Here is a 22,354-nt window from a genome sequence, read left to right on the forward strand (position 1 = left end):
AATGAACATCCTCTTTGGATTTCTATGCATAGTCGAGTACCAACACTGATTGTCAAGTTGACATAGTCATCCAATGATGTTATGAGAATTCTGAGAATACTTTGGTGCTTTACACAAGGGTCCAATTGTTGAAGCCACAACCAAAAGAAACGTACGCACGAACGACCATCCGAATGAGCAAACACATGAAACATGTTGTCCTTCTCCGGTTGGTTGTTTAATTGAAGTTCTTCAATATTGTATACAAAAGGATTTCTAACAAAGTGCTTCTCCTAGATAGAAGCTATTTGCATTTCAAAAAATAAATTCAAATTCTTTTGTGCTGCCATTTTCAGGAATTTTTTAATGACAAATATTATTATCCTGCAACAACCTAATTAAAACATGGATAACAGGGAATAAATTAGTAAAATATTACAAAAAGGGTCATCATGAAAGCTCATCAACAACACTCTGAAACAAGTCGCTTAACTTGAAAGTGATGAAGAATAATTTGGCAGCAAAAAGTGGAAGTAGAACCCGCTGGTGTCGTAGCATCCGTATTTCGTAATTATGTGTTAAATTGTTAATGTCATTTTATTGTCCTGCACATTGTTCGTAGCCAGATTTATGATCTCGTAAATTTTCTTTAAGTGTCTACCGTATAAAGTCGGGTCATTTAATGCTTCAAGCCAAGGCAATTCATTATGACGATGTCACAAGGAAGATAACCTAAAATATACTTAGATGCAATTATTTTTCTAGGAATTGCACACATACACAGAGATACTCAACACAGTGGTATCATCAAAACTTCATTCTGATGGACAATTCTGTTCATCGAGATGAATTTATCTACAGGAAAAGTTCATCGAGATGAATTTATCTACAGGAAAAGTTTATCGAGATGAATTTTTGTATTTTTCTATAGGAAAAGTTCATCGAGATGAATTTTTCTACAGGAAATGTTCGTCGGTATGAATTTTTCTGCAGAAAAAGTTCATCGGGGTGAATTTTACTACAGGAAAAGTTCATCGGGATGAATTTTTCTACAGGAAAAGTTCATCGGGATGCATTTTTCTACAGGAAAAGTTCATCGGGATGCATTTTTCTACAGGAAAAGTTCATCGGGATGAATTTTTCCATATAGGAAAAGTTCATAGGGATGATTTTTTCTACAGGAAAAGTTAATCGGGATGAATTTTTCTACAGGAAAAGTTCATCGGGATGATTTTTTCTACAGGCAAAGTTCATCGGGATGCATTTTTCTACAGGAAAAGTTCATCGGGATGCATTTTTCTACAGGAAAAGTTCATCGGAATACATTTTTCTACAGGAAAAGTTCATCGGGATGAATTTTTCCATATAGGAAAAGTTCATAGGGATGATTTTTTCTACAGGAAAAGTTCATCGGGATGATTTTTTCTACAGGCAAAGTTCATCGGGATGCATTTTTCTACAGGAAAAGTTCATCGGAATGAATTTTTTCTACAGGAAAAGTTTCATCGGGATAAATTTTTCTACAGGAAAAGTTCATCGGGATGAATTTTTCTACAGTAAGTTTTCATTGGGATGAATTTTTCTACAGGAAAAGTTCATCGGAATGAATTTTTCTACAGGAAAAGTTCATCGGGGTGAATTTTACTACAGGAAAAGTTCATCGGGATGAATTTTTCTGCAAGAAAAGTTCATCGGGATGAATTTTTCTACAGGAAAAGTGCATCGGGATGAATTTTTCTACAGGAAAAGTTCATCGGGATGAATTTTTCTACACGAAAAGTTCATCGGGATGAATTTTTCTACACGAAAAGTTCATCGGGATGAATTTTTCTACAGGAAAAGTTCATCGGGATGAATTTTTCTACAGTAAGTTTTCATTGGGATGAATTTTTCTACAGGAAAAGTTGATCGGGATGAATTTTTATACAGTAGAAGTTCATCGAGATGAATTTTTCTATGGGAAAAGTTCATCGAGATGAATTTTTCTATGGGAAAAGTTCATCGAGATGAATTTTTCTATGGGAAAAGTTCATCGAGATGAATTTTTCTATGGGAAAAGTTCATCGAGATGAATTTTTCTATGGGAAAAGTTCATCGAGATGAATTTTTCTATGGGAATAGTTCATCGAGATGAATTTTTCTATGGGAAAAGTTCATCGAGATGAATTTTTCTATGGGAAAAGTTCATCGAGATGAAGTTTTCTATGGGAGAAGCTCATCGAGATGAATTTTTCTATGGGAAAAGTTCATACAGAAGAAATTTTCTATGGGAGAAGCTCATCGAGATGAATTTTTTATGGGAAAAGTTCATCGAGATGAATTTTTCTACAGGAAAAAAGTTCATCGAGATGATTTTTTCTATGGGAAAAGTTCATCGAGATGCATTTTTCTATGGGAGAAGTTAATCGAGATGAATTTTTCTATGGGAAAAGTTCATCGGGATGAATTTTTCTACAGTAAGTTATCATTGGGATGAATTTTTCTACAGGAAAAGTTCATCGGGATGATTTTTTCTACAGACATAGAAGTTCATCGGGATGAATTTTTCTACAGGAAAAGTTCATCGGGATGCATTTTTCTATAGGAAAAGTTCATCGGGATGCATTTTTCTATAGGAAAAGTTCATCGGGATGAATTTTTCTACAGGAAAAGTTCATCTGGATGAATTTTTCTACAGGAAAAGTTCATCTGGATGAATTTTTCTACAGGAAAAGTTCATCGTGATGAATTTTTCAACAGGAAAAGTTCATCGTGATGAATTTTTCAACAGGAAAAGTTCATCGTGATGAATTTTTCAACAGGAAAAGTTCATCGTGATGAATTTTTCTATAGGAAATGTTCATCGAGATGAATTTTTCTATAGGAAATGTTCATCGAGATGAATGTTTCTATAGGAAATGTTCATCGAGATGAATTTTTCTATAGGAAAAGTTCATCGAGATGAATTTTTCTATAGGAAAAGTTCATCGAGATGAATTTTTCTATAGGAAAAGTTCATCGAGATGAATTTTTCTATAGGAAGAGTTCATCGGGATGAATTTTTCTATGGGAAAAGTTCAACGAGATGAATTTTTCTATGGGAAAAGTTCAACGAGATGAATTTTTCTATGGGAAAAGTTCAACGAGATGAATTTTTCTATAGGAAAAGTTCATCGAGATGAATTTTTCTATAGGAAAAGTTCATCGAGATGAATTTTTCTATAGGAAAAGTTCATCGAGATGAATTTTTCTATAGGAAAAGTTCATCGGGATGAATTTTTCTATAGGAAAAGTTCATCGAGATGAATTTTTCTATAGGAAATGTTCATCGAGATGAATTTTTCTATAGGAAAAGTTCATCGGGATGAATTTTTCTATAGGAAATGTTCATCGAGATGAATTTTTCTATAGGAAAAGTTCATCGGGATGAATTTTTCTATAGGAAAAGTTCATCGAGATGAATTTTTCTATAGGAAAAGTTCATCGGGATGAATTTTTCTATAGGAAAAGTTCATCGAGATGAATTTTTCTATAGGAAAAGTTCATCGGGATGAATTTTTCTATAGGAAAAGTTCATCGAGATGAATTTTTCTAAAGGAAATGTTCATCGAGATGAATTTTTCTAAAGGAAATGTTCATCGAGATGAATTTTTCTAAAGGAAATGTTCATCGAGATTAATTTTTCTATGGGAAAAGTTCATCGAGATGAATTTTTCTATAGGAAAAGTTCATCGGGATGAATTTTTCTATAGGAAATGTTCATCGGGATGAATTTTTCTATAGGAAATGTTCATCGGGATGCATTTTTCTATAGGAAATGTTCATCGGGATGAATTTTTCTATAGGAAATGTTCATCGAGATTAATTTTTCTATGGGAAAAGTTCATCGAGATGAATTTTTCTCTAAGTAAGGTTCATCGGGATGAATTTTTCTCTAAGTAAGGTTCATCGGGATGAATTTTTCTCTAAGTAAAGTTCATCGGACGAAATTTGTCTGTAACAAAAGTTCATCGGGATAATTTTTTCTATAGGAAAAGTTCATCTGATGACTTTTTCTATAGAATTTTTCTGACGAAATACCACTGTCTTTCTCTTAGTTATCAACATCAAATAGTTATGTTTACAATTTCTATGCATTCCAAACTGTCAAATGAGTCTGACATGCAGTAAATTATCTTCAGATAAAATTCTATTTTCCTAAATTGCAATTTTTCATTTCTATCAACGAATGTAGACATAGATGATGACATAGAGTAAGAAGGATGATGTCACTTCTGTTATTTGATTTCATTAACTAATTTGTTGATGGGTTAGGAAAGATGTGGCCAGGACACATTTGTTGTTTTTGTTTTCATTTGATTTAAATATAAAATAACAACTCAAACCAAATCAATGCAAATAAAACACACACACACATGCATCTCTAAATTTACTTTGGAAATTCTTTCAATTTGCCAGAGACGAGACACAAGTCGTTTGTCTTCATCCGTCTACAAATGAAACAAATTGAACTTTTGCCGGATTGTTTACAAAACCTACGGTTAAATTGCTTAATTAATTTAACTTCCTCAGGGGGAGCCAGAGAAGACAGCAGGAGAGCAAATGGTGCACGACAGACTCTATACTGGCTAATGTGGTAAAGCGGATTATATCCTAGCAGGGGGCAGATAGCAGATATCCCACCAAGCAGCAAAATATTTTAAAGTCATAATTCAGATAAATAAATTCAAAAGCACAAACTTTCGACCATAACTGAGAAATGAAAGACCAACCGACCGACACACAGGCACCACAAACCAACAGAGAAGAGAGATTTAAACGTTATTAAATTTCAACAAGTTTAACTTGTGGAGATTATAAAGAAGACTTAGTTGTTGGTGCTATTGCTGTTGTTGCTGCAGAACTATTTGTGAAAATGTTTCATGTTCCAGTGAAAGACACGAAAATTATGAACGGAAGACAACCGAAAAAAGTTTTAGCTACAAATTAAGAGCACAACAACCATGGCCATGAATGGTGGCCAATGAATGAATGCACAAAAGCCACGAATGAATGAATGAGTGTAGAAGTGGTCGCAGGAAAATCTAGTCGAAGGAAACAGGACCTTTTTAGTTCAGCCATTATGTGAAAGATACGGATTAAGAACTGTATTTCAAAATTAACAAAAGAGAAATAAAGTAACAAAATAAATGGTGGCCATTCAGACACATTTATTTTATGCCCTACATGAACAACAATATGGCTTGCGAAAAAGTTCATCGAGATTAAGTTTTTAAGAGGACACGATAAACAAAAAGAATAGAAAAAACGTCAGGATGACTTTTCCTCATGGAAACAATTAAACCAAAGAATTTTTCCTAAAGAAAAATTCATGTCGCTGAACTTTTTCTATGGAAAAACTCATCCAGATAAACTTTTCCAATAGAAAAAATCATACCAAGGAACTTTTCTTGAAGAAAAAATGCACCCCAGATAACAATTCCAGCAGAAACGTTCATCACTATAAACATTTCTACAGAAAAATTCATCACGAAGAACTTTTCCTATAGAAAAATTCATCACGATGAACTTTTCCCATAGAAAAATGCATCTCGATAGACTTTTCCCATAGAAAAATGCATCTCGATGTACTTTTGTTATACAAAAATTCATCTCGATGAACTTTTCTTATAGAAAAATTCATCTCGATGAACTTTTCTTATAGAAAAATTCATCTCGATGAACTTTTCTTATAGAAAAATTCATCTCGATGAACTTTTCTTATAGAAAAATTCATCTCGATGAACTTTTCTTATAGAAAAATTCATCTCGATGAACTTTTCTTATAGAAAAATTCATCTCGATGAACTTTTCTTATAGAAAAATTCATCTCGATGAACTTTTCTTATAGAAAAATTCATCTCGATGAACTTTTCTTATAGAAAAATGCATCTCGATGAACTTTTCTTATAGAAAAATTCATCTCGATGAACTTTTCTTATAGAAAAATTCATCTCGATGAACTTTTCTTATAGAAAAATTCATCTCGATGAACTTTTCTTATAGAAAAATTCATCTCGATGAACTTTTCTTATAGAAAAATTCATCTCGATGAACTTTTCTTATAGAAAAATTCATCTCGATGAACTTTTCTTATAGAAAAATTCATCTCGATGAACTTTTCTTATAGAAAAATTCATCTCGATGAACTTTTCTTATAGAAAAATTCATCTCGATGAACTTTTCTTATAGAAAAATTCATCTGGATGAACTTTTCCCATAGAAAAATTGATCTGGATGAACTTTTCCCATAGAAAAATTGATCTCGATGAACTTTTCCCATAGAAAAATTGATCTCGATGAACTTTTCCCATTGAAAAATTCATGTGGATGAACTTTTCTTATAGAAAAATTCATCTCGATGAACTTTTCTTATAGAAAAATTCATCTCGATGAACTTTTCTTATAGAAAAATTCACCTCGATGAACTTTTCTTATAGAAAAATTTATCTCGATGAACTTTTCTTATAGAAAAATTCATCTCGATGAACTTTTCTTATAGAAAAATTCATCTCGATGAACTTTTCTTATAGAAAAATTCATCTCGATGAACTTTTCTTATAGAAAAATTCATCTCGATGAACTTTTCTTATAGAAAAATTCATCTCGATGAACTTTTCTTCATCGAGTTGAATTTTTCTATAGGCAAAGTTCATCGATGTGAATTTTTCTATAGGAAAAGTTCATCCTGAAAATTTTTTCTAGAGGAACATTTTATCCTGATAAAGTTTTTTATATGAAGAGTTCATCCCGATGAATTCATTTACATTGATTTTTTCTGTCAAAAACTTTATTATATTGAAATAAAAATTTCCTGCGAAAATCAATCCTTTTTATAGGTGGAACAATTTCATCTATATGGTAAATTCATCCGATACATGTTAAGCACTTGTTAAATAGAAAACAATTTTACCAACAAATCCCCAAACTGATTACATTGTCCAACTTATTCTTCTTTGGGTAATAAAAAATTCCTGATAAAGCCGCTTCAGTTTCTTTGTCGGCGAGTCTTTATTTCCAGCAGAATGCCCTTCATTTAGAGAAACATTAAAGAAACAAAAAACTCAACTGAAATGGAAAAAACTACACTGAAGAGTTTTGTTTAAAACGCTGAGTGGCTCGGACAAGAACAACAGCAGCAGCAATAATGGATAAGGATGATGACGACGTTGATGATGATGACACCATAGTGTTACGGTATTTGAACTTTGCCAGAACAAATACAAAAGAAAAGAAGAACAGAACAAAATCAACAACAAAGAAAAATAAAATACCAAGCGACAAGGACGAATTGTGCCCTCCCCAGAAACTTCTGAGAAACAGCCGCCGCGCCATCACCACCAAAGCCAACAGCAGAGTGCTTTGGAAACTTAAATCAGACCCCAACAAAGCTCAAACCAAATGTTAAACACTCACTTTTCAACAATAATATCAACAATTGCAATGAGAGGGGAACAAAGGGGAGGCAAGGAGGGGGGGGGGTCCCATGTTAACGGCATTGGCAACGACAATGACAAAAATCACACCAAACAGCAGTCCACAAAGAAATGCGACAGACAGTTGTACGTACAGAAGATACCTAGGGACAGACAGACAGACATTCGGGCTAAATGAGTCAAAGCAGAAAAACGAGAAACAGAGGACAAGTCGCAACTTTGAATAGGCAGATAATACTTATAATGGATTCGGCAACAACGGCAGCAACAACAAAATAATGGAGGGAAAAAATTAGAACAAGAATCGCAACTTAACTCACAACAAGGCGGCATGTCGGCACTGTGAAGCTCAGGAAGGATATGGGCAACTTGAATGGTATACACCACACACCTCCATTAGTGAGTGGACCGACCACATACCCAGCAGAAAACATAGCCACGAACATCAAGTTTTCAGAAGAAACATTAAAAGAAACAAAGGAACACAATGTATGTATGACCACCAACTAGCCAGCTACTCTGGTGCATTGGACCGCAGGCTCTGAAGACAATTCGGAGAAGAAAAAAAGCAAATGCAAAAGGACTGCAGGAATTGCCTCACTTAAGAAGGCATCCCCTTTTTGGGGAATTCTTCCACAGCAACACTGCAATGCCCAATCAAATGCCATTAACACAACACTCCAAGTTTGGGCAGAACACTGTGGGTTTGCATTCGTATTTCATAGCCGGAGATAGAGTTCCAGCGTGAATGCAGTAAAAAATGTTTTAAGTATAAAAACAGCAACGGAAATTGGCCTAATTTGGACACTGGTTATCAGTGTCATAAAAAATGTAGGGTAAACGTGTTTTTCCTAACAAACCAACAACAACAAAACAAAGTGTGTCCAAGTGGTTCGCAAAGATTTGGGGGAAAATAAACAATAAAGCACACACAGGGGAAAACAACTAATTGAAAACTCCCCTAGTGGTGACCTGAAATCCCATAGTGTATCTCCCCCTTTAAAATATGTTTACGTTAAATTAAAATAAACGCAATTTTATTTTCTCATGGAATAGCTTGAAGTCTTCTCATGGCAGGAAGGATTTTATCACAAAATACCATAGGGTCCTGATGAATATTTCTATAGGAAAAGTTCATCGTGATGAATTTTTCTATAGGAAAAGTTCATCGTGATGAATTTTTCTATATGAAAAGTTCATCCCGATGAATTTTTCTATATGAAAAGTTCATCCTGATGAATTTTTCCATAGGAAATTTCATCCTGATAAATTTTTCCATAGGAAAAGTTCATCCTGATGAATTTTTCCATAGGAAAAGTTCATCCTGATGAATTTTTCCATAGGAAAAGTTCATCCTGATGAATTTTTCCATAGGAAAAGTTCATCCTGATGAATTTTTCCATAGGAAAAGTTCATCCTGATGAATTTTTCCATAGGAAAAGTTCATCCTGATGAATTTTTCCATAGGAAAAGTTCATCCTGATGAATTTTTCCATAGGAAAAGTTCATCCTGATGAATTTTTCCATAGGAAAAGTTCATCCTGATGAATTTTTCCATAGGAAAAGTTCATCCTGATGAATTTTTCCATAGGAAAAGTTCATCCTGATGAATTTTTCCATAGGAAAAGTTCATCCTGATGAATTTTTCCATAGGAAAAGTTCATCCTGATGAATTTTTCTATAGGAAAAGCTGATGAATTTTTCTATAGGAAAAGTTCATCGTGATGAATTTTTTTATAGGAAAAGTTCATCGTGATGAATTTTTTTATAGGAAAAGTTCATCCTGATGAATTTTTCCATACGAAAAGTTCATCCTGATGAATTTTTCCATAGGAAAAGTTCATCCTGATGAATTTTTCCATAGGAAAAGTTCATCCTGATGAATTTTTCTATAGGAAAAGTTCATGCTGATGAATTTTTCTATAGGAAAAGTTCATCCTGATGAATTTTTTTATAGGAAAAGTTCATCCTGATGAATTTTTCTATAGGAAGAATTCATGCTGATGAATTTTTCTATAGGAAAAGTTCATGCTGATGAATTTTTCTATAGGAAAAGTTCATGCTGATGAATTTTTCTATAGGAAAAGTTCATGCAGATGAATTTTTCTATAGGAAAAGTTCATGCTGATGAATTTTTCTATAGGAAAAGTTCATCCTGATGAATTTTTCTATAGGCAAAGGTCATCCTGATGAATTTTTCTATAGGAAAAGTTCATCGTGATGAATTCTTCAATAGGATAAGTTCATCGTGATGAATTTTTCTATAGGATAAGTTCATCCTGATGAATTTTTCCATAGGAAAAGTTCATCCTGATGAATTTTTCCATAGGAAAAGTTCATCCTGATGAATTTTTCTATAGGAAAAGTTCATCCCGATGAATTTTTCTATAGGAAAAGTTCATCCCGATGAATTTTTCTATAGGAAAAGTTCATCCCGATGAATTTTTCTATAGGAAAAGTTCATCCCGATGAATTTTTCTATAGGAAAAGTTCATCCCGATGAATTTTTCTATAGGAAAAGTTCATCCCGATGAATTTTTCTATAGGAAAAGTTCATCCCGATGAATTTTTCTATAGGAAAAGTTCATCGAGATGAATTTTTCTATAGGAAAAGTTCATCGAGATGAATTTTTCTATAGGAAAAGTTCATCGAGATGAATTTTTCTATAGGAAAAGTTCATCGAGATGAATTTTTCTATAGGAAAAGTTCATCCCGATGAATTCTTCTATAGGAAAAGTTCATCCCGATGAATTTTTCTATGGGAAAAGTTCATCCTGATTAATTTTTCTATAGGAAAAGTTCATCCTGATGAATTTTTCTATAGGAAAAGTTCATCCTCATGAATTTTTCTATAGGAAAAGTTCATCGTGATGAATGTTTCTATAGGAAAAGTTCATCGTGATGAAGACTTGAAGATCTTCTAAGAGGAGACTTGAAGGTTTTCTAGGAAAAGACTTGAAGGTATTTTAGGAGAAGACTTGAAGGTCTTTAAGGAGAAGACTGAAGGTCTTCTCTGAGAAGACTTGACGGATTTCTAATTTTATTTATTTATTATTATTTTTTATTATATATTTATATACAGTGTTGTGCATATCAAAAGCAACAAATCGAGGATTTTGCATTAATTCAATTTTTGGATCCGTTAAAATTTTTAAAAATGTAATATTTTGTATCCAATTGTTTTTTTATTATGTACTGAGAGCTTACAACAAGTTGTTTTTGTACTTTGTAGTTGGATGGGATAACAACAACAACAATATTGACTGATCCTCGAGAACGGGGATTGCAAAACAAAAGCAACAATAGAATATTATTAAAAATTGTAGTGTCATCGGTGTGAATTAAGTGTACTTTTGACTTTAATTTATCTTCTGGGACATGGTAGTGTCATTTTAGAAAGAATTGACATTTGTTATCCTAACAGGGTTGCCACTTTCTGCCACATTTCCCATGGTCTGGGAAAATATCATAATACCCTCAAATCAAATTTTTTTTCCTCATATAAAAATTTAAATTTTAAAATATTCATTCGGAAATTGGATCAATATCAACCGTTCTTTTGTTTGCCGTATAATAAAAAAGTTAAACAATCGAATATTGGTCAACACAAAACATCTTGGTTAAAACCTCCTCAGGCCATCGGCACATTGTGGCTAGAAACGGTGAGGATACTTTAAAAATAATGCGAATAGGAACCCCCAATTATCAGTTGGGGCTCTTTTTTCCGATATATGGCTCAGAGTACTTGGTAGTAGAAGTTTTGAAAACAATTTGAAAAGTTATACAGCTTCCAACTCAAACAACACAACGGTCAAGAACCCATTGTTTCAACCAACAGTGAGTAAAATATCGTCATATGGCTAAATTATTCAGGTTTTTTATATTTTTTGTTATTAAATTTTATTTTTAATATAATTGATTAAAAATAAAATAAAAAAAATCATATTGGGTCGTTTAAACCACACAAAACATTGAATTTTCTACCGGTGTTTCCCAAATTGTCTTCCTTTGGTTATGACAATGGTTTCTTGGCCAGTGTATAACTTTTCAAATTGTTTTCAAAACTTCTTCTGCGAAGTACTCCAGGTCATATATCGGAAATAAGAGCTCCAACTAGTTCTTGGAAGATCCAATACGCATTATTTTTAATGTTTCCCCAACGTTTTTAGCCACAATGTGCCGATGGCCTCAGGGGGTTTTAACCAAGATGTTTTGTGTTGACCAATATTCGATTGTTTAACTTTTTTATTATACGGCAAACAAACGAACGGTTGATATTGATCCAATTTCCGAATGAATATTTTAAAATTTAAATTTTTATATGAGGCAAAAAATTTTGATTTGAGGGTATTATGATCTTTTCCCCAGACCATGGGAAATGTGGCAGAAAGTGGCAACCCTGTTAGGATACAAATGCAAATTCTTTCTAAAATGACACTACCATGTCCCAGAAGATAAATTTAATTCAAAAGTACAGTTAATTTACACCGATGACACTACCATTTTTAATAATATTCTATTGTTGCTTTTGTTTTGCAATCCCCGTTCTCGAGGATCAGTCAATATTGTTGTTGTTATGACATCCAACTACAAAGTACAGAAACAACTTGTTGAAAGCTCTCATAACATAATAAAGAACAAATGGGCAAAAAATATTACATATTTAAAAATTGTTACGGATCCAAAAATTGAATTAATGCAAAATCCTCGATTTGTTGCTTTTGATATGCACAACACTGTATGTATGTCTGTGCATGCACAACCTGAGTGTTTTCCCCATTTAATATTTGCAAAATTATTAAATTTCCTAAAAGTGCTAGCATTTAACCATTCCTCTCGCCTCCAACTTACTTCCCCTTCATTTGATGTAAACAGATTTAATGAACCGCATTCACTCCATTATGATTAAACAAGAAAAGTACTCAAATTACAGAATTGAATTGAATTTGTTTTTTTTTTCGAAACACATGAAACTTGTGTGCAGTACTGAGGAAGAGGGGGCGAAGACATGACATACGGCCGCATTACAAATATTCTTGTGGGGTAAACTCTTAAGGCAACCAGGCACCACAAATGCCGACAGAGGCTGTGCTGGTAAAGTACAGAAAAACTCTAGTAGCATCATTTCCACATTGGGATTTCAACGTGATCGGTCTGATAGTCCCGTTGGTGTCCGTATGTCTGTTTTGTGGGCTTTTTGTACAAAAAGAAGAACAACAACTACTAATAATGTGGTAACTGTGGTGGTCATAAATGAAAGAGGAACAAGAACAACAACTATTACGGCAATGGTAAAACACCAACAAGACAACAAAGTTTAACTAACAATTTTCTCCTTTTTGTTGAAATAAACCATCACATGGAGGACAAGAGGATGTGGAGGAGGCAGCAAAAAAACACCGAAAGCTTTTCACACAAAGTTGTAGAAAAACTATTTAACACTTTTGGTGAAAAACAAAATGAAAAAAAAGGTATTCGCATGCTGCGTCTTAGGCCGACAAGGTTATGGCCTATACAGCTGTTGGGTGAATGAGATCTGTCATCAGAAGAATAGAAGAAAAATAGAAGACGAAGGTAATAAAAAGATTTCGTTATTCTGCGATCGCCTTGTCAGAGCCCATTAACCGTTGGAAACGGTTGCAAAACAGCCCCTAAGAGAGGGAGAGATCATTATAAAAGAACAACTGTTTCTGCATGAAATAGAAGGAAATCCACAATTTTGGCACTGATGGCCCTTACAAAATATTTTTCAACAATTTTCGATTATCTGTTGCGTTATCCCCCCATTAAGCGGTTGTTGTTGTTGGTGTAACAGTGTTTGTATTTATGTTAGTACGTTCATTTTCTGCTTAATCTTACTCTGGCTCTATCTCTAGTTCTAGGAATGTGACTCCTTCGATGTGTTGTCACCACAGACAGATCTACTGGAGTTAGTTGAGTATGTGTGACGGGGAAGTTGAAAAGGTGCAGAGCGTCGTGCGGGTCTGTGCCGCATGCTCGGCAGATGTTTTGCACGGTGTCATCGAACCTTACCCTATAGGAATTCAGACGGCTGCACCGCCCCGAGCGTGGTTAAGACAAAACTACTCTGGTTTGTCGTGGCAGCTGACGCCTCTCAGCTGCGATAGGCGGGGTATGTTCTCAGAGGACTGCACTCAAAAGATAGTTGTAGAGTATATGACCCTTAGGGTTTGTTAGGTCCGTCTACTGTAGAGTAGATGGCTATTAGGGTCGTCTACTGTAGTGTAGATGACCCTTAGGGTCCACTACTGTAGATTAGATGGCTCTTAGGGTCACCTACAGTAGAGTAGATGGCGCTTAGGGTCACCTACTGTAGAGTAGAAGTCCCTTAGGGTCCTCTACTGGTCGTCTACTGTAGAGTAGATAGCCCTCAGGGTGGTCTACTGTAGAGTAGATGGCCCTTAGGGTCGTCTACTGTAGACTAGATGGTCCTTAAGGTCGTCTACTGTAGACTAGATGGCCCTTAGGATTATCTACTGTAGAGTAGATGACCCTTAGGGTCGTCTACTGTAAAGTAGATGGCCCTTAGGGTCCTCTACTGTAAAGTAGATGGCCCTTAGGGTCCTCTACTGTAAAGTAGATGGCCCTTAGGGTCCTCTACTGTAAAGTAGATGGCCCTTAGGGTCCTCTACTGTAAAGTAGATGGCCCTTAGGGTCCTCTACTGTAGAGTAGATGGTTCTTAGGGTCGTATACTGTATAGTAGATGGCTATTAGGCTCGTCTACAGTAAAGTAGATGGCCCTTAGAGTCGTCTACTGTAGAGTAGATGGCCCTTAGGGTCGTCTACTGTAGAGTAGATGGCTCTTAGGTTCGTCTACTGTAGAGTAGATGGCCCTTAGGGTCGTCTACTGTAGAGTAGATAGCCCTTAGGGTCGTCTACTGTAGAGTAGATAGCCCTTAGGGTGGTCTACTGTAGAGTAGATGGCCCTTAGGCTCGTCTTCTGTAGAGTAGATGGCCCTTATGGTCGTCTAGTGTAGATTAGATGGTCCTTAGGGTCGTCTACTGTAGAGTAGATGGCCCTTAGGGTCGTCTACTGTAGAGAAGTTGGCCCTTGGGGTCGTCTACTGTAGAGTAGATGGCCCTTAGGGTCGTTTACTGTAGAGTAGATCGCCCTTAGGGTCTTCTACTGTAGAGTAGATGGCTCTTAGGGTCGTCTACTGTAGAGTACATGGCACTTAGGGTGGTCTACTGTAGAGTAGATGGTCCTTAGGTTCGTCTACTGTAGAGTAGATGGCCCTTAGGGTCGTCTACTGTAGAGTAGATGGCCCTAAGGGTCGTCTACTGTAGAGTAGATGGTCCTTAGGTTCGTCTACTGTAGAGTAGATGGCCCTTAGGGTCGTCTACTGTAGAGTAGATGGCCCTAAGGGTCGTCTACTGTACAGTAGATGGCCCTTAGGGTCGTCTACTGTTGAGTAGATGGCCCTTAGGGTCGTCTACTGTTGAGTAGATGGCCCTTAGGGTCGTCTACTGTTGAGTAGATGGCCCTTAGGGTCGTCTACTGTAGAGTAGATGGCCCTTAGGGTCGTCTACTGCAGAGTAGATGGCCCTCAGGGTCGTCTACTGTAGAGTAGATGGCCCTTAGGGTCGTCTACTGTAGAGTAGATGGCCCTTAGGGTCGTCTACTGTAGAGTAGATGTCCCTTAGGGTCGTCTACTGTAGAGTAGATGGCCCTTAGGGTCGTCTACTGTAGAGTAGATGGCCCTTAGGGTCGTCTACTGTAGAGTAGATGGCCCTTAGGGTCGTCTACTGTAGAGTAGATGGCCCTTAGGGTCGTCTACTGTAGAGTAGATGGCCCTTAGGGTCGTCTACTGTAGAGTAGATGGCCCTTAGGGTCATCTACTGTAGAGTAGATGGCCCTTAGGGTCGTCTTCTGTAGAGTAGATGGCCCTTAGGGTCGTCTACTGTAGAGTAGATGGCCCTTAGGGTCGTCTACTGTAGAGTAGATGGCCCTTAGGGTCGTCTGCTGTAGAGTAGATGGCCCTTTGGGTCGTCTACTGTAGAGTAGATGACCCTTTGGGTCGTCTACTGTAGAGTAGATGGCCCTAAGGGCCTCTACGATTCGCCACTGCTGTCATCCTTGCCTGGCTACAGTAGCGGGACCACTCACCCTGTCCGTTTTCCAGACTTCGGGAATGATGTGTTTGGCTAGCGACAGCTTGAGAAGAGAGTTACTCGACTGCCGGCACATCAATTATGGCTCAACGCTTTGGATGACTTAGCGTTCCTGATGACTTTCGTGGTGGTGGTTCATGTTCGGCAGGAAGAGATCAGATGCGACGTAGTACTCTTCTCTTCGTCCCGTCACACCCGGGGTACTCGAGAAACAATCGAATGAAATAACTTGCGTACCTCTTAGGATCAGTCAGTGTAACGTCGCTAAAACGTGACTTAGGTCCAATCTTCCTTCTTTCCAGGGTTCAAGAGTGTCTTAACCGTTGCCCACAATACAAATTTTCCGTCTCAAATGTTCTAGCTCCTCAGATGATTTAACCCCTTGTTCCGCTTATGCTCACCGACCAACCTGTTAACTTCCAGTTTCAGCTCATTGACTCTGAGGTCGGCACGATGGTCGGTATGACTTTGTGTATTGGACCAGCAGGTATATGGCGAGCGACTGGCTTCAGAGATGACATATATATCATTATAAAGAGCTTCAAAAGTTCTTCTATTATTAAAAAAATGCTTTCAGATGGTATCCTATCTTTGTAGAAGGGCTTTAGAAGGTCGTCTGTATTCGTCTGGCTTCAGTTGGTATTTTATCTTTGCAGAAGGTTGTCAAAAGGCCTTCTTTCTCTATCAAAAGGTTTCTGAAGTTGATCTATCTGAACAGAGGGGCTTCAGAAGATTTTTTTATCCTTAAAGAACCACTTGAGAAGGCATTCCACCTCTCGAGAAGGACTTTAGGAGGTCTTCTATCTCTATAGGACTAGAGGGGTATTATATTATTATAGAAAGGTTGCAATGGTATGCACATCCGCCTTGCACACTTAAGGCCGTGGGTTCGATTCCATGGCCAGGTAACACCAAAATACCCCCAAGTAGTTTTGGCGACATTTCCCAAGTATTTCAGCCATGTACAACTTCTCTACAAGTGAAGTCTTAAGACACGCCGTTCGGACTCGGCGTTAAACAGGAGGTCCCATATCTAATATGAATCGGGGTGCAGTCATTGATATGAACAATTACACTGTGAACCGAAATTTTGGGGGGTGGAAAATTCCTTTTGGAGATGAAAGCTCTTGGTGAGTATATACAGAACCTAGAAGGACAGATCCGCCGTGAGTCGAACTTTTGAGATATGGCGTGATGAATATTTTGCTGGAGACCCTATAGCCCTCAGATATTATTGTTATATCTTTGTCCGCTGATATTTAAGCTTATTTTTGAGATCACATTTCTTCAGCCAAATCAAATGTCACCCTAAAATCACCCTAAAATTCAATTTACCTACGAAATAGAAAACAACAACACCATATCATATTTAGACACAACACTAAAACGATGTGGCAACTCAATTTCATTCGACTGGTACCAGAAATCTATGGCGTCAGGCAGAATTATGAACTTTCATACTACGCAACCTAAATCCCAAATTATTAACACAGCAAAGAGTTTCATAACAAGAGTATTACGAATAAGCGATGAACAATTTCACAACAACAACATCAAAGGTATAACACAAATATTAATCAACAATAGTTTCCCAATAAAATTGATATCACAACTTATTACGGACACCAAACGTAAAATAAGTCAAGAACATGGCAACCCTATCATAGAGGACAATACTAAACGATATTGCAGCCTAAAATACATCCCTGGTTTGACGGATAATAGAAACATGAGAAAGACAATACACAAAACAAACAACATATGTTACGCATACCAAGCCAATCATACAATAAACAACATATTTACAAATGTTAAAACTCCAATCAGCAAACAACAACAAAGCAACATCGTTTATCAGGTGGAGTGTAAAGGAGATGACCAACATAGCTGTGATCTCGTTTACATTGGAACAACAAAACGATCACTGCAAACAAGGATGGGTGAACATAAAGCAGATATAGATAAAGGAACACAAAAGACAGCATTAGCTCAACATATTGCGAAAACTGGGCACAAAGCTAATTTCGAAAACGTCAAAATATTGGACAAAGAAAATAAAGAAAACAAAAGATACACAATCGAAAGTTTGCGGATACAGCAAAAAATAAACAAGACGATGAATGTGAAGGAAGACACCAACAACATTAGTATTAGTTACCGAGTTGCAATATAGAAATCTGTGATATAATTTAAGTTGTCTTTAATTAAATATGTGTTGCCATTCATTGTGCTATTTGACGAAAACCTTCATGTAAATATATTCAAAATTATTGTAAGTTTATTTATATTGACATGAAGATTAGATTGTAACTTGATGTTTTTTAATTAAATAGACGTATCCCCTGAAGATGTCAACAAAAATTGACGAAACGTCGGGACCAATGAAATAAAAACGAATTTTTATTTACACAAACTTAGGTCGACAAAGCTTAACTAATACACAATAACAAATCAAATGAGGATTATTTTCGTAGAGCATTTCGACCCTCTATCTCGCTTCCTTAAATGTCCTTTTGGTCCTTTATTTTAAGAGCTGCTATAAAAGTACCACAAGATGACGTTTTTCAGCTTCGAAATGTTCTGCAAAAATGTCGGCAAGAAAATTTTAGGTACGGCTCTCATTGACAACTGATCGATTTTGTCGCGTTTTCGTGGTCGTTTTGTGCATTTACCCTGTTTTTGTTCAGAAAAATACTATATTTTGTTTTTTGTATATTCGTTACAGAAAATACAAAAACACAAAGCACAGTTTTTTTCTGAGCAAACGGGGGTAAATGTAAAAATGACTATGAAAACGCTACAAAATCGATTAGCTGTCAATGAGAACCGTACCTAAAATTTTCTGAGCGACATTTTTGCAGAACATTTCGAAGCTGAAAAACGTCATCTTGTGGTACTTTTATAGCGGCTCTTAAAATAAAGGACGAAAAGGACATTGAAGGAAGCGAGATAGAAGGTCAAAATGCTCTACGAAAATAATCCTCATTTGATTTGGCTGAAGAAATGTCATCTCAAAAATAAGCTTAAACATCAGCGGACAAAGATATAACAATAATATCTGAGGGCTTATAGGGTCTCCAGCAAAATATTCATCACGCCATATCTCAAAAGTTCGACTCACGGCGGATCTGTCCTTTTGGGTTCTGTATATACTCACCAAGAGTTTTCATCCCCAAAAGGAATTTTCCACCCCCCAGACTTTGAGCTCCATTTTGTTGCACAGTGTTATTATTGGAACAATTGTTATTATAGAAAGGCCTCAGAAGGTCTTCTGTATTCCATAAAAGACCTTCTATATTCTAAAGGTCTCGGAACGTCCTTTCCGGAACCCGAACATCAGAAAGATTTGGCAGATCTCTGAAACGGTGAACTCTCTGAAACTCGGCCAATTAGCTTCCAGAAATTAGCAAGAAAATGCAGCGTTCAGAGTTGATGAAATCGGGAGGTCTACTGATGGAAACAATTATGTGGAAATGCTGTGATCCAAAGGAAATGACGGGTTGTCAGGTGACGTCAGACCAGGTGACACGGTGATTATTTTTGCTAATTCTGGTAGGGGCGTCCTCATTGTTGAGCTATCAATCTGCTCAGCTGTACCCCTCTGGTCGTTTTCGAGGACCCAAAGACACAACTCATGATGAGCATTAAAGACCCCTTCCAAGACCAGATGGTTATGACCTTCCAAAATCGGGCCTATAACCTGGAGTACAGACCAAATTCTAAATTTCAGCAATTTCGGTAAAAAAAAGTGGCAAATTTTCACAATAACCACATTCGGGAGGTACCGCTCTATGGAGGCTATATTAAGACATGGACCTGTACCGACAAATTTCTGGGGGAAAGTTTTATACCGCCAGCGAAGACTAAGTACCAAATTTCAGCCATTTCGGTGGATTATTGTGGCCACAACCCTTAAAATACCGAAAATCGGGAGGTACCGTTCTATGGGGGCAATTTCGGTGGATTATTGTGGCCACATCCTTTAAAATACCGAAAATCGGGGGTACCGTTCTATGGGGGCTATATGAAGGCGTGGACCTATACCGGCAAATTTCTGGGGGGAAGTTCTATACCCCCAACCAAGACTAAGTACCAAATTTCAGCCATTTCGGTGGATTATTGTGGCCACAACCTTCAAAATACCGAAAATCGGGAGGTACCGCTCTATGGAGGCTATGTGAAGGCGTGGACCTTAACCGACAAATTTCTGGAAGAAAGTTTTATACCACCAATGAAGTCTAAGCACCAAATTTCAGGCATTTTGGGGGATTATTGTGGCCACAACCTTTAAAATACCGAAAATCGGGTTGTACCGTTCTATGGGGGGTATATGAAGGCGTGGACCTTAAACGACAAATTTCTGGGGGAAAGTTCTATACCAACAAAGAAGACTAACTACTAAATTTCAGCCATTTTGGTGGATTATTGTGGCCACAACCTTCAAAATACCGAAAATCGGAAGGTACCGTTCTATGGAGGCTATGTGAAGGCGTGGACCTATACCAACAAATTTCTGGTGGAAAGTTTTATACACCCAACGATGACTATATCAAAACGTGGACCGATATATCCCATTTGCAATACCAACCATCCTGGAAGTAATAAAAACTTCTGTACCAAATTTTGACGCTCTATCTGAACAATTGCGAGCTGTATCTTGATTTCAACAGACAGACGGAATTTTATGCTGATCAATAATATATATAGATTATAGGGTCTCCGACGAATATTTCGATGTGTAACAAACGGAATGACAAATTTAATTATACCCTCCGTATAAAAACGATACAAATACAAACATGTGTACACTGTGGTGGCAGCAGTTGGCCGGAACGCTAATATTTTGTGGTTCCGGGTCAATCCGGCACGAGAGAACCCGCTGCCATGAGATTGGGAGAAGATCATGGGGTCTTCTTATAGAAAACCATGAGGAAATCCACAATTTCCGCACTGACGGCCCTTCAAAAAATGTTCTTCAACAATTCTCGATTATCCACTTCGTAGTCCCCCAAAAATATCCACAGCTCTCTTAGACATATAAAACCCCCATAATGCTGTAGAGTGCCAATACGAACTTTTTTTTCTATTTGTTTTCTTTTCATTTTTTTTTCGAAAAACAGTTGATTTTGCTGCTGCCTTTGGCACTACCAGCTACTCAAATATGGCAGCTCAATAACTAGAATTATGTTTCTGTGGGCCATTCTGGCCAAAGAAGAAAGAAAAACTTTGGGACACAAAAAAATCATGTTATAAGAATACAATAGTATTTGGCCATTGTTAGATTCTTTGTGTGTGTTTGTCTAAAAGAATGCTTATGGGAAACTTTGCGAAATATGTATGTAGGTCCCGTTGTATTATGTACATGTTCATACTTACATTTATATAATATATAATAAAAACACAACTACTATTCTTAAAAATCAAATATAACTAAAAAAAAACTTTTCAACCAAAAAAAAAAAAAATGAACTACAACTTACATGGACTATTCGACTGGATACCATGGAACTCCAAACTATATTTGATATGACTGCTACCGAAGTTTGACCAGTACTTGGCTATGCACAGTTCAAGTATGTTGTTTTCCTATGGATGACAGACAAAGAAAGAAAAGGAAAGAAGTAGAAAAAAAATGTTAGAAAAATAAATATAAATTAAATAAAACCGAAAGAATTTCGAGAAACGGGGAAAAACAGGGTAAACTGCATTTCCCAAGCCAACTACTTGAATGATGAGCATAATAGTTGAACAACAACAACAACGAAAAAAGAAGAAAACTGCATTCAGTTGAACTTTGTACTCCTGCTCAAGTTTATTTAAAGAACTATTATGTTTTCATTCGGACATTTCCTCATTTTTCTTGCAATTTTCACATTTTCTATTTGAAATATTTACAGAGAACGAGAGTCACATTTGTTAGATAGGGGGTACTATATCAATTGATATTGGGTTGGATCGGAGTTATAATATAACTGTTCCACAAACATCCCAAAAGGAACAATGGAGACTTCTCTCATATCAATGAGTGCATCCCGATTCATATTAGCTCAATGATATGGGACCTACTGTTTATCGCCGAGTCCAAACGGCGTGTCTTACGGCCCACTTGTAGAGAAGTTTCACATGTCAAAATTATTGAGTGGAACTGACAAGGTAGAGTTGCTAAACGTATACATTCCGCCGATAAACAGATTTACTCCGGAATATGGGCCCAACATTAGGAAAGCAAATAGGCCGAGTTTCAGAGAGTTCACTCTGATCACCGTTTCAGAAATCTACCCAATTCTTCTGATGTTCGGATAGCGTTCCGAGACCTTCTAAAGAATGCAGAAGACCTTCTAAAGCCTTTCTATATAAATATAATACTCCTCTAGTCCTTTTAAAGAGATAGAAGACCTCCTAAAGCCCTTATATAGAGTAAGAAGTTGTTCTATACAGATAAAAAATCTTCTGAAGCCCATCCACTCTACAGTAGACGATCCTAAGGGCCACCTACTCGACAGTACACGACCCTAAGGGCCATCTACTCTACAGTAGACGACCCTAAGGGCCATCACTCGACCCAAAGGGCCATATACTCGACAGTAGACGACCCTAAGGACCATTTACTCGACAGTAGGCGACCCTAAGGGCCATCTACTCGACCATAGACGAAACTAAGGACCATCTGGGACCCTAAGAGTAATCTATTCGACAGTAGATGACTCTAAGGGCCATTTGTCATCTACTCGACAGTAGAGGACTCTAAGGGCCATATACACGACAGTAGAAGACCCTAAGGGCCAT

General features: G+C 36.8%; 1 protein-coding gene across 2 annotated transcripts in view; it reads right to left on the minus strand.

Annotated features, from left to right (window-relative positions):
• The window catches only part of TppII (Tripeptidyl-peptidase II), a 342,814-nt gene that overhangs the window by 222,692 nt on the left and 97,768 nt on the right, over positions 1 to 22,354 (minus strand). For both annotated transcript variants that reach the window (XM_073991187.1, XM_073991188.1), the window contains exon 13: positions 21,049 to 21,154. In XM_073991187.1, the coding sequence (XP_073847288.1) occupies positions 21,049 to 21,154 (106 nt within the window). The remainder of the gene's footprint in view (positions 1 to 21,048; positions 21,155 to 22,354) is intronic.

Source organism: Musca autumnalis, unplaced genomic scaffold (genome assembly GCF_047663935.1).
Source record: "Musca autumnalis isolate F117 unplaced genomic scaffold, ASM4766393v1 scaffold_5, whole genome shotgun sequence".
NCBI classification, from domain to species: domain Eukaryota; kingdom Metazoa; phylum Arthropoda; class Insecta; order Diptera; family Muscidae; genus Musca; species Musca autumnalis.